This window comes from Carassius auratus, chromosome 28 (assembly GCF_003368295.1).
Source record: "Carassius auratus strain Wakin chromosome 28, ASM336829v1, whole genome shotgun sequence".
NCBI lineage: Eukaryota > Metazoa > Chordata > Actinopteri > Cypriniformes > Cyprinidae > Carassius > Carassius auratus.
In genome coordinates this window covers 20,899,096-20,911,790 of record NC_039270.1, presented here as the reverse complement: position 1 = coordinate 20,911,790, position 12,695 = coordinate 20,899,096, and the positions used below count along the sequence as shown (strand labels likewise).

General features: G+C 37.2%; 1 protein-coding gene across 6 annotated transcripts in view; it reads right to left on the bottom strand.

Annotated features, from left to right (window-relative positions):
• The window catches only part of LOC113047109 (E3 ubiquitin-protein ligase rnf213-alpha-like), a 114,530-nt gene that overhangs the window by 79,446 nt on the left and 22,389 nt on the right, over positions 1-12,695 (bottom strand). For all 6 annotated transcript variants that reach the window (XM_026208384.1, XM_026208385.1, XM_026208387.1 and 3 more), the window contains exons 37-43: positions 11,561-11,714; positions 11,334-11,469; positions 3,306-3,497; positions 2,737-2,867; positions 2,377-2,534; positions 2,074-2,283; positions 1,780-1,967 (exon numbers count right to left, since the gene is read on the bottom strand). In XM_026208384.1, the coding sequence (XP_026064169.1) occupies positions 1,780-1,967; positions 2,074-2,283; positions 2,377-2,534; positions 2,737-2,867; positions 3,306-3,497; positions 11,334-11,469; positions 11,561-11,714 (1,169 nt within the window). The remainder of the gene's footprint in view (positions 1-1,779; positions 1,968-2,073; positions 2,284-2,376; positions 2,535-2,736; positions 2,868-3,305; positions 3,498-11,333; positions 11,470-11,560; positions 11,715-12,695) is intronic.

Here is a 12,695-nt window from a genome sequence, read left to right as displayed (position 1 = left end):
AACTGCACAATACTTGGTTGTGGGTTCGAGTCTCGGGCCGGAAATACCACAACTGAGATCACTTTGTTTTATTTGCAGGCAAATCCAGCACTGGATACAGGGTTGTGTGTCGCGGACCTTGAATATTGTTATGGACAAAGAGCCCCGCATTTCAGCCTGAGCATGACGGGGCTCGACTCATTTACGCTTTGGGCTAATTCTAACAGAAGCAACAGAAGCAGAAAGCATATTTTCAGAACAGCTGGAAGAGTTACAGAAGAAAGCAGGACTAAAGGACTGCCCCAGACTAAAGATTATTATACAGTAGGTGACTTAATTTGTTCATTTAAGACATTAGAGGACTAATTGCACATTTATATTAATTTAATTCCTTAAATACTAAGCCATAATGTGCCTTTAATACATAGGTTATCTGGCCTATTCCATGCTGATAAAGCTTGCAGCGAAGCAATCATTTTAATTATTTATTTCATTTATATTTATGAATTTAGAAGAAGCTTTTATCCAAAAGCAACTTACTGTGCATTCAGGCTATATATTTTTTTTTAACAGTATGTAATTAAAGGGGGGTCGAAATGCTATTAAAACTCATAATGAGTTTTTTACACTGTTAAAGAGTTGGATTCCCATGCTAAACATGGACAAAGTTTCAAAAATTAAGTTGTACGTTTGAAGGAGTATTTTTGTTCCCAAAATACTCCTTCCGGTTTGTCACAAGTTTCGGAAAGTTTTTTTCGAGTATGGCTCTGTGTGACGTTAGATGGAGCGGAATTTCCTTATATGGGTCCTAAGGGCACGTCTGCCGGAAGAGTGCGCGCTCCCGTATAGCAGAGCACTGAGAGGCTGAGCACAGACATTCATTCACTGATCAGAGCGAGAGCGTCGTGAAAAGTCACAAAAGAAGTCTGTTTTTGGTTGCCAGGGCAAGACAACCCTGCACAGATTACCAAAAAAAAAACAGCATTAAGGGACCAGTGGATGAAGTTTATTTTTACAGAGCATCAACGGAGTTGTGCAAGTGTTTTTGTTTGTTCCCTGCATTTCGAAGATGCTTGTTTTACAAACAAGGCCCAGTTTGACGACGGATTTGCGTATCATTTATTTCTTAAGGATGATTCAATCCCAACGAAAAAGGGTCACGATCGTGTGTTGGAACCGCAGGCAGTGAGTAAAACTGCTTAAAATATCTCTGCCTCCTTGTTAGTGCGTCCGCCTCCCATGCCGGAGACCCGGGTTCGAGCCCCGCTCGGAGCGAGTCGTTGCTGCTGCTGCTCTCGTTCAGTTTCAGCCTCGGGATCTGATTCTGGATCATAAATAAACGGCTGAATCTGACTGTTAGCCATGGTTTGTTTTGGATGATGGTTTTTTTTCCTCACGGTAATGTCACAACTTCCAAACGCTCTCAACGCAAAAGCCTACTGGCGCTCGTGATTCTTTAGCTCCGCCCACACGCCACGCCTCCAGCCGGTCATGTTTTTCCGGGAAAAAAAGACTATCTTTCTCTTATGAATATAATAAAACTAAAGACTTTTTGGAGTTATGAAGGATGCAGTACTACTCTATAGGTACTCAAGATTAACAGGATATTGAGTGAAAACGAGCATTTCACCCCCCCTTTAATATAATTAAGTTTAGATGAGTTCTTTGGGAAGGCCCCTCTTGGGCAGGTACATCTCTGAAGCAACCCAATGGATGCAGATTGAGTTTTTCCCAAGACTCATGATAAGACAATAATTGTTGAGCTCAGAAAACACAAAAATTGTAGATCTCATAACTCACTGAATGAGGGTGACCATCTGCTTGCTTTTCTCTCCATAGTGGCGTAGGCCCTCCTCACAGCAGACCAGCTCAATTGGGACCTGTAGTTTTTTTACACATCTAAGCCAGGCCAGATTCTGAACATCTCCATCTAGAGTCTGGGGCTCCAGGTATTCAATACAGGCCACAGCAGCATACATATCTAACACCTGAAAAACAGAAAGTTGGTCGGGGCAAATAAACAATCACTGTAATACACTGTAATAAATATTTTCATGCAAACTTCGGCAGCAAAAGTGAGTTGAATGCAAATACCAATTCTGTGCCCTCTCTGGCACATCTGTTATCAATTAGCATGTGAGCAATCCGAGGCTCTATACTGATCATCCTGTTGAGGTTCTGTATCCGGTTCTTGAAATGATGGTAGGCAGCATGAACCCATGCCAGAGAAATGACTTCACTCTCATGTGCTTCCTGACTGTTTCTAAGCTCATGTACACCACAAGTAAGGGCACCACGTAAGAGCTACAGTAAAAGGTAAAAACAAAACATGAACAAGTGTTCTTGGATATGCAGATGATGGGTAGAAATCTAGCTCTGAAAAGGTCTGTTACTCACCTTGAGATCCACCTCTGATGTTACATTCATGGTCATGGAGATGAAATCCTGGAGATACCTGTAGAAAAACTCCATCTGCTTCTCTTGGGTTGCTTCAGAGATGTACCTGCCCAAGGGGGTCTTCCAAAAGAACTCTTCAAATTGCTTGATAGAATGTCCTGTTAAAAGAAATGCCAAAACAGTTTTTATTGTTTACATGTTCCTCCTTAAAAATAAAAATAAAACAATAATAATAATAATAAAAAGAGAGTGGAGAGGAAAATGAAAAAATAACTATTCAAGATAACAAACCTGATTGGTCATTAAAAAAAAAAGAATTAAAAAAAAAAACATAGCAAGGGAAGAAGTGGAGCAAAATACCTTCTCGCTGCAAGGCATGCACCCAGAGTTCATCTAGACAATCTTTAATCCTCCAGCTGAAAGGCAAGGTGCAACCCGTGTTCCTGTCAACTGCAATGTGGTTCTGAACCAAGATTGTCTTCGTCTCTGAGCTAAAAAACATGTTTTCAGTTAAAGCAATGACTTTTGCTAATTGTAGACATGATTGCTTAGAAAACATTGTTAGTGTATGATTAAGATTTACACAACATGCTCTTGCTTTTCATTCGTGGGGAGAATCTGAAATACCATAATGTTCATTGGTATTAATGTTATTATTCGTGTAGCCAGCTATATACCAGTTGATTAACTTGCTCAGCACTCAGCAGTATTCTCTTTTTACTATTGCTCAGAATCAGAAATGACAGTAGTTAACCTTGAAAAAAAACTGACTGAGCAGCAATGCTAAGAATGCAATGCATATTTGCTTTGCGTTATGAATTCCAGACAGACACAACATACAGTTAAGCTTGTGAAACCAGGAGAATTAGCATTTTTACATATATTTTGTGCCCCAACAAAATGCACCTTGAAAACAAATAATTACATACTTGTTTTCCACTCGTGTGTAAGGAACATTTAGTAACTTGAAATCTCCAAAAATGTCCAACCACAGTTTCTTCAAAGATTCTTCAGAATTTCTATCCAGCAAGAGGTCTAGATTGCAGTCACGGTCAATAATAGAAAGAAGTTGTGCGAGAAAGGGAGTTACTACTGCTTGAACTCGCCTCCACAGGGCATGTCTAAAAAACAAATAAATAATTATTAAAATCAGAATTGAAGACAGAGTAGAATGTACAGGGTAAAGAACAGAATATATAGAACGTATACAGTAGGTTGACAACCAAAACGCCGTTCTACCGCCGCACGTACCAAAGTTATCAAACAAGCGCATTAAAGCACATTTTTGCAAATAGACGTCAGTTTTCCCTCGCTGATGTGTTACATTTGAGCTGCAGTCAGGGAAAATGAAAGAAAAACACTGTAGTTAAAATATTTAATATATTTAATATTCACAGATGAAAGTTTGGTACTTATGAACTTTTGTGCATTTCTTAGAACGAATTCAAGCAGGATAAAGGTCAGTGCCTGAGCCTGTGCTTATATTTTCTCTACATAGTATTAAACCAGATTTTAGATTTGACACATTTAATAGGTGTGCAGTATTAGTTATATTATTCAAAAGAAATTGTGGTTTACTTTGCATTGGAACATTAAAAGTGGCTAAAAAGCCTATTTTAGTGAGCTAGACTACATGGATTAAATGCAAAATGTCAATATTCTCACATATCAGGCCTATATTTTAATTTATATTTTAAAATTCCTTTAATAAACATTTTTTGTTTTTCGTTACTTGTCCTTTAATTTGACAGATAACTTCTCGAGAAAAAGAAATTTGTCCGTACCCTGATTAAGAAATCCTTGCATATTTTATGAATAATTTCCTTTATTTTAATAAAATGTGAAGCACGTATCATTTTGTTCCCATTATTTATGCCTAATTAAACTAAAACAAGAAACAAATAAATCAAACCTGCACGATTTAGCTAAATCACTGAAACTCTAAAGAATGGATGGATTAATAAACGTCCTCACGATTAAACTCAAGCTCTCATTATAAATCAACAAAATGCACAAGATGTAAAAAAGAGATTCATTATCTGGCAACTTAAGTGATTTTAAAGTGAGCCTTCTTTACTTGCCTTTAGGGCTGGGTGATATGGCCTTAAAAATCCCCTACTTAAAATCAATATTCAAATGACAAAGACATTTTTCAAAACAAGTTTTAATATAGTTAGTTATCATTCATTTACCAGTCAAATTTATAACTGAGACAACATAACTTTTTTAAAAAGCAGTAACGTTATTAACTTAATGCTGGAAATACCTTTATTTTGTTTCTTTATTTCTTTATTTTAATACTAGCCCATCATGCATTTAACCATCCACTATGCCCTAAGAGCTGTTCAGATTAAAACTGGCAACTCTGCAGTGAGTCAGTGTCATAGACAGAGAACAGAGCAAATGTAAATATATTTTCTAGTCTATATTTCCATCTCGTTATACCGCTGGTTTAGTTTTTTTTCTTTTCTATAACTTATTTGTAAATAGAGCAGTCACTGTCTGTGTCTACACCAAACACGAGAGTTGTTTTGTGCGCCCCGCTGCGCTAAAAGTGTGTCCAAACTTACACAGTGTCAAGTCATCTAAACGCAGTGACAGTACATTTCATCTTAAATAGAATGAGGTTTACTAATGGGGATTGTTTCCAGTGTATGCATCACTGGGTTCTGTTGTCTTTTGTCGGATCGCGCCAGTACATTTCATCTTAAATAGAACGAGGTTTATTAATGGGGATTGTTTCCAGTGTATCCATCACTGGGTTCTGTTGTCTTTTGTCGGATCGCGCCACTCATGTCTGATGTAGACCTGGCGTGTGTTTTTTAATGGGTTATGTTACAGCCCTGATTTGTTTTGATTCGTATCTTTACAGAAAACGTATGCTGTTATAACGACCAACAAGATTAGTACTATGCAGAGGTGTCAAGTAACGAAGTACAAATACTTCGTTACTGTACTTAAGTAGAAATTTGGGGTATCTATACTTTACTTGAGTAATTATTTTTCAGCCGACTTTTTACTTCTACTCCTTACATTTTCAGGCAAGTATCTGTACTTTCTACTCCTTACATTTTAAAAATAGCTTCGTTACTGCTATTTCATTTTGGCTTGTTTTCATTCCGGGTGTCATCATTCAAAAAAAAAAAAAAAACTATAGTATCCAGATAAATCGCGCCATCCGGAAGCAGTGAATTTGATTGTGGTTGGATGAGAAGTATAAACATATACCATTCTGACACCCTATTGGTTTGTACGTGATCCATCGCACCTGCACATGACACAAATCACATCACACTCCAGCAAGGACATAGCCAGTTTTGGGCTCGTTTATCAAAAAATATATATTTCTTAAAAGTAGGGTTGGGTTTGGAACCGGTATCCGATCGCCTCAGAGTCAGTCCCCTTAAATTTCACATGAAACCAGCGTCAGACCGGTCTCCTCCCGTCTTTCAGCGCGCTCTTCAATCCACAGAGGCGCAGACCGCGAATGGAGCAGCGCATGCGCACTTAAATAAACAGAGGACACAAGGTATGTGTTTAATAAACAATCACTCGGTTTCTCATCTGTAAAGTTTTCACTCATCACACCACAGCCGTTTCCTCCAGCGAAAATCTAGCCCTTAACACATATGAACGAACACATACTTTAATTACACTTATTTAAATATACTTAATTTAATCATACGTACTTTATACATACACTACTGTGCAAAAGTCTTAGACACGTTAGTATTTTCACTTAAAAGAATGGTGTTCGGCCAGTAATTTATATATATTGCTGTAGTGTGTCAGTATAAAATATCAGTTTACATTTCCAAACATTCATTTTGCTGTTGTCAAGCTGCTTGTGCATTCAAAATCGCACTAGATTATTATTAAAATTAATGGCAAACTGATATTTCCTACTGACACACTGCAGCAAAAGATATAAATAACTGGCTTAAAACCCTTTTTGGGGTGAAAATACTAATTTTTCCATAAGACTTTTGCACAGTACTGTATTTTAAAAACGACATTTTTGCTACTTTATAAAGAATGAGCATACAGTAATTCACAGAACTGATAAAAGACAGTGACAGACAGCACTCATCTTAACTAAATATCAGAGTGATTGACAGAGATACAGTAGAAATATTATGTGTGGTTTTGTATTAAATAATGACCCAGATTGTGAAATACGTTTATTAGCCTTAGATTAAGGGAAGCACAACTTGGGAAATGAGAGCATCCAAGCTGAAAGCTATGGATTTATTTTAAATATTTGTAATGTTCTTTAAAGTTATCCATAGTTTTTTTTGTGGTTCTTTTTTTTAAAGGGGGGGTGAAATGCTATTTCATGCGTACTGAGTTTTTTACACTGTTAAAGAGTTGGATTCCCATGCTAAACATGGACAAAGTTTCAAAAATTAAGTTGTACGTTTGAAGGAGTATTTTTGTTCCCAAAATACTCCTTACGGTTTGTCACAAGTTTCGGAAAGTTTTTTTTCGAGTATGGCTCTGTGTGACGTTAGATGGAGCGGAATTTCCTTATATGGGTCCTAAGGGCACCTCTGCCGGAAGAGCGCGCGCTCCCGTATAGCAGAGCGCACTAAGAGGCTGAGAACAGACACTGATCACTGATCAGAGCGAGAGCGTCGCGAAAAGTCACAAAAGAAGTGTGTTTTTGGTTGCCAGGGCAAGACAACCCTGCACAGATTACCAAAGAAAAAACAGCATTAAGGGACCAGTGGATGGAGTTTATTTTTACAGAGCATCAACGGAATTGTGCAAGTGTTTTTGTTTGTTCCCTGCATTTCGAAGATGCTTGTTTTACAAACAAGGCCCAGTTTGACGCCGGATTTGCGTATCGTTTATTTCTTAAGGATGATGCAATCCCAACGAAAAAGGGTCACGATCGTGTGTTGGAACCGCAGGCGGTGAGTAAAACTGCTTCAAATATCTCTGCCTCCTTGTTAGTGCATCCGCCTCCCATGCCGGAGACCGGGTTCGAGCCCCGCTCGGAGCGAGTCGTTGCTGCTGCTGCTCTCGTTCAGTTTCAGCCTCGGGATCTGATTCTGGATCATAAATAAACGGCTGAATCTGACTGTAAGCCATAGATTGTTTTGGATGATGTTTTTTTCCTCAAGGTAATGTCACAGCTTCCACATGCTCTCAACGCAAAAGCCTACTGGCGCTCGTGATTCTTTAGCTCCGCCCACACATCACGCCTCCAGCCGCTCGTGTTTTTCCGGGAAAAATCGGTACAGACTATCTTTCTCTTATGAATATAATAAAACTAAAGACTTTTTGGAGTTATGAAGGATGCAGTACTACTCTATAAGTACTCAAGATTAACAGGATATTGAGTGAAAACGAGCATTTCACCACCCCTTTAAAGTATCGGTTCAGGCACTGTTTAGGAGTACCATTTTAAAAGTATCGAAAAGGCACTGGACCCTACTTAAAAGTTATTATTTCTCACTGGCTCATTTACCAAATGAGTGCTTTTTCTTCGTCCTCCACAAATTAAGCTACTGTAGGTAGTTCGGTAGCGAGACGTTTGAATAAATTAGCATTTTCGATTGACGATGCGATTGACAATGTTGTGATAGGCTTTACCAACTTTGTAACTCGTTCCCCCCCCCGAACACTGGACATAGCAGACGTATGTACCGAATACAAGAAGCTATCAATCAAGAAGGTATCAGGATTATGACTTATTTTTCAGTTTTAGTTTTTGATTAATCACTTGGAATAATCATTCATTTTGACAGCACTATAATGTTTATTGTAAATAGACATCCATACAAGTGTAATTGTTACTAAGCCTGCACCAATGTTCTTGTCCATTGCCCTCGCAGATTCCTGCAGCTAAGTTTGGATGTACATTTACATTCCATTAAGGGTTATTGATGACATACCTCTAAAGTTTGACTTTTTGCACCATAACAATACTTATTGGCAACTAGTCATCATATCTCTAGTCCTTTAATGTATTTGCATTGTACTAAAGTGCGTTCATTTTAAATGGGCATATATGCGGCTGATGAAGACCTGAAGGTCGAAACGTTGCTTGATTAAATTCCTCTGGAGCAGTAGTTTTCAGTGTTCAGACTTCACTTCTTTATTTGTCTATATCATTCAGTTGTCTTGCACCTGCGTCCTAATTGGATGTTTGGGATGTGCACACCATTTTTGTATTTTCATATATGCGGCTGAAACAGGAAGCCTAGTGCATCCCAAATTTTTCAACATGAACATTTTAATATAACATTATAGTCATTATGGCCTATGGCCTTTAGAAAAATGTTTTTTTGAGGAGGTGGGGTAGTGTACAATAGGCCCCTGTGGTGCGGCCTAAGCTTTTGTTCTTAATGGCATTTTTTCCCCCTTACATTACTTTTACTTTTATACTTTAAGTAGTTTTTTAAACCAGTACTTTTACACTTTTACTTGAGTAAAAAGCTTGAGTTGATCCTTCAACTTCTACAAAAGTCTTTTTAAACCCTAGTATCTATACTTCTACTTGAGTCATGAATTTGACACCACTGGTATTATGGGGCATGCAGGCCAAACGCGGGGCATCTCGTCTCTAAACCTGCGCGAGGACGTCTGATCCATAGTCTGATCGTGTCTTTGCATTGACTTTGTATGTAATCTACTCGCGCAAATCGTTGAACTCACATTTGAAAATCATGACATCAAACATAACATTTATAAATCTATACCTCATCCGTTAAATCCATGATTTATCTTCTGTCTGATTGATGGCCGTCAGCGGTTGGGTAGAAGACAACAAGTCCCATCATTCCACACTCCTTCTTAGCATAATCAAACCACCTGATTGTTATTGTTTTGGTAGTGCGCCCTCTCGTGGCAGGTCCTACAACCTGTATCTTTAATCGCCTATTTTCGTTTGCTGCATTTTTTTTAAAACACGATAAAAAAAAAATTAAGTTTGTGAGAGGAAAAAAATATAAAAGTTATGTATAAATTGAATTTAAACAGATTAATCACCTATTTTCGTTTGCTGCATGATTTCTTTTTTAAACACGCTAAAAAAAGAAGTTTGTGAGACAAAAAAAAAAATGTAAGTCATGTATAAGTTGCATTTTATTACATTTAGAAATAATAACGGCTGGCCTAATAATGCCATAGACTAATTTACCAACAGGATATTTTTAGTTCCCCTCAGTTTACAACAAATCCTTTAAATGTAACAAATTTATCAGAACAAAACAAGAATTAAAAATATATAATTCTAATGGATAAATATAATGGCAGTATAGATTATTATAGGCTTAGCTATAAACAAACAAAAATAATAATAATAATAATTTAAAGCTAAGCATAAGGTAAGGTTGGGCTTTCCCATTCTCTCACTCGGGACAAGTCCAAACGTGTCCATATTCGTGATGTTTCCCATTTGAAGCATAATTATTATTCATGAGGTAAAATAGGCTTTGTAGTTCACTCGCGTTTCAGTATCAATGGAAAAAAAAATATAGGCCTTATATTTAATGACCGTTTAATAACAAATGCATGCATGCAATTTTATGTTTCTAGTTTATTTAGAATACATTTAATTATCCCACAACACAATTTAATTTCCACTTGGGAGTGCAGTAAAACAGTTTATTAGGAACTATCAAAGCTGACTTAAAAACAGAATTTTTTGCATCATTACTCCAGTCACACAATCCTTCAGAAATCCTTTTAAGAATCTTATTTTCAACAAAAAAAATGTATCATCATCATCATCATCATCATTATTATTAATGTTGAAAAGAGCGGAGAATATTTTTTCAGGTTTTTTAGGGGATAAATTGAAAGAACAGCATTGTTTGTTACATTTGTTACAGTTACAATTATTTGTAACATTTATATTATTTTCATCAAGCTTTTGAATGTTATAGTATTGTATATGTATATTGTTATTGAAACTTCATAATATTTCACTTAATACATTAAGTCAGGAATTATAGTTTGGAAAAAGTCTAACTAGTAAAATGTTTACACGTTATGTGAAAACTAGAACAAGTATATTATATATATATATATATATATATAAGAAACTTACTCAGTTTTATGATCTCTAGTGAATAAAGTGCTTCATTATTTTTTTCTGAGGATATCCAAATCTCAAATCCTCAACCACATCACATCTTTTTGGGGTGAATTATGCCTTATTCTTCTCATCGCGAACAGCAAACAGTAAAATAAAAAAACTTTAAGAACAGTTTTGCTGCGTTGTCTTCTGTTGTGTGGGCGTATTCAAGCCACGCGCTTCAGTGTAACATTAGAATCTGAATTGAGCGTACAGCGAAGGGGGGTGGTCACATTAGAAGATAATGAAGGGAGACGTGAAAAACAAACATCATGTTGTTTTCATATGGATTACTTTATCACAGAATATTTGTTTTCAGCAGCACTTTTTTAGTTTAAAAGGAGACATGTCAAGCTTTCTATAGCTATATCTCTCATGTCTCTTTGTTGAGTATTCACTGGGTTATAGTTCATTTTAATGACGCTTTTGTAAATGAAGATCAGCGCAGACAAAGGCTGCAGACAGCACACCTTGTTTGTTATATTTATTTATGCAAAAAGTTTTGTTGTTATTATGTCTGTATACAAAAAAAGTAGACCCTGTACAGATTCGATTGATGTATTGCTCTTATCTGTACGATCAAAACTAAAAGTGTAATTTAAGTTCTTTTCGGGGTTATCAGGAGAAAATGCCTCATAATGCATATACGCGTTAATCGATTTCAGAGGGTTAACATGTGACTGACTTGCAGTTAACGACGCGGCCATGCGGTGGCGGTACGCACAGCGGTAATACCCATTTAGGTTGTCAACATACTGTAGGTATTTACAAAGAGCCAAAAAGGGCTAGTAAAGCCAATAAGGTTTCATGAGAACATCTGAAAGGCTACAATCTAAAATACTGTGTCACATAAATTTTTTCTTACACTTACCTAAAAGTCCCACCTTCTTGCAATGCATCAGTATTTAGTGCTTCCTTTGAGACCCAGCTCTTGGCAAAGATTGTATTTTCATCATGAGTCCTCAATAGAAAATGAAGTCGCTTCTTTAAAGTTTTCAGAAATTCAGCTGGTAACATAAATACCTAAATATCAGTGATCCCTTCCAAGACAGTTAATGAAAGCTATAAAAATTAAAAATAGAAACAGCGATCCCTCACCGTGTAGAGTCTTGTTATCAGCCAAGAGCATTAGCAGAATCTCTATTCTCTTGGTGCTACGGGTGCTTGCCTCTGTCTGATCTCTTAGCATGCCAACTGCACTCTGAACACAGCTTCGCACTAGTGCTGTGGTGTCCAGAACATTCTTCCAGTCCTGAAGGGCACAAGAAATACAACTTTAAAGAGCCACACAGATGGTAAATCAAAAATTACCTGTATTACAGTGATGTAGCTGTCCATCAGTGTAAACAATGTGCAAAGTAATTAAACCAAAAAGTACACGCCCAACCCCCCCCCCCCCCCCCCCCCCCCACACACACACAGACGCTCTGGTTGGTGTGATAGCATCATGTCGAGGAGACAGTGTGTTTTTAATTGTAAAGGCAAGTTTGTTTTATTTTCACTGCCAAAGAATGAAGATCAGAAGAACCAATGGCTAAAATTCATTTTTACCACAATAACAGAGCAGTACAACAAATCCCTTTTGTTGTGTTCACAACATTTCACTGATGACTGCTTTTCTAATCTCGGTACAAGGCGTGATTTTCAAAGCGTTTGGCCATAAAAGAGGGTTCATTACCAACTTTATTTAGACCAATAAGCATCTCTGAATCACAACGCGAAATATGATTATGAAGTTATGTGTTTGTTTTCTCCCGAGCGTCTTATCAGCATGTGTGCTGTCTGGAGCCATTGTTTGTGCTGATCTTCATTTACAAACACGTCATTAAAATGAAGTGTAACTCCGTGAATACTCAACGAAGAGACATGAGAGAGATATCTATAGAAAGCTTGACATGTCTACTTTAAAACTAAACAAGTGCTGCTAACAGATATTCTGTGATAAAGTAATCCATATGAAAACAATGCGATGTCCGTTTTTCACGCCCCCGCGCAGAACGCGCTATTCAGATTCAAACTGAAGCATGCGGCTTAAATACGGAATAACCAATCAAAACTGACTATGTTTGTTGACCAATCAGAACACAGTATGCTACCGAAAGGTGGGGTTTAAGGAAACTGAATCTTTTGAACAGCTTCGCGAGAACCGTTTGGGGATCTCTGAGAATTGAGGTAATTTTAAAATGATATTTTGACAAAAAGACAATGTTTTTTAACCTTGGATGGATTTAAA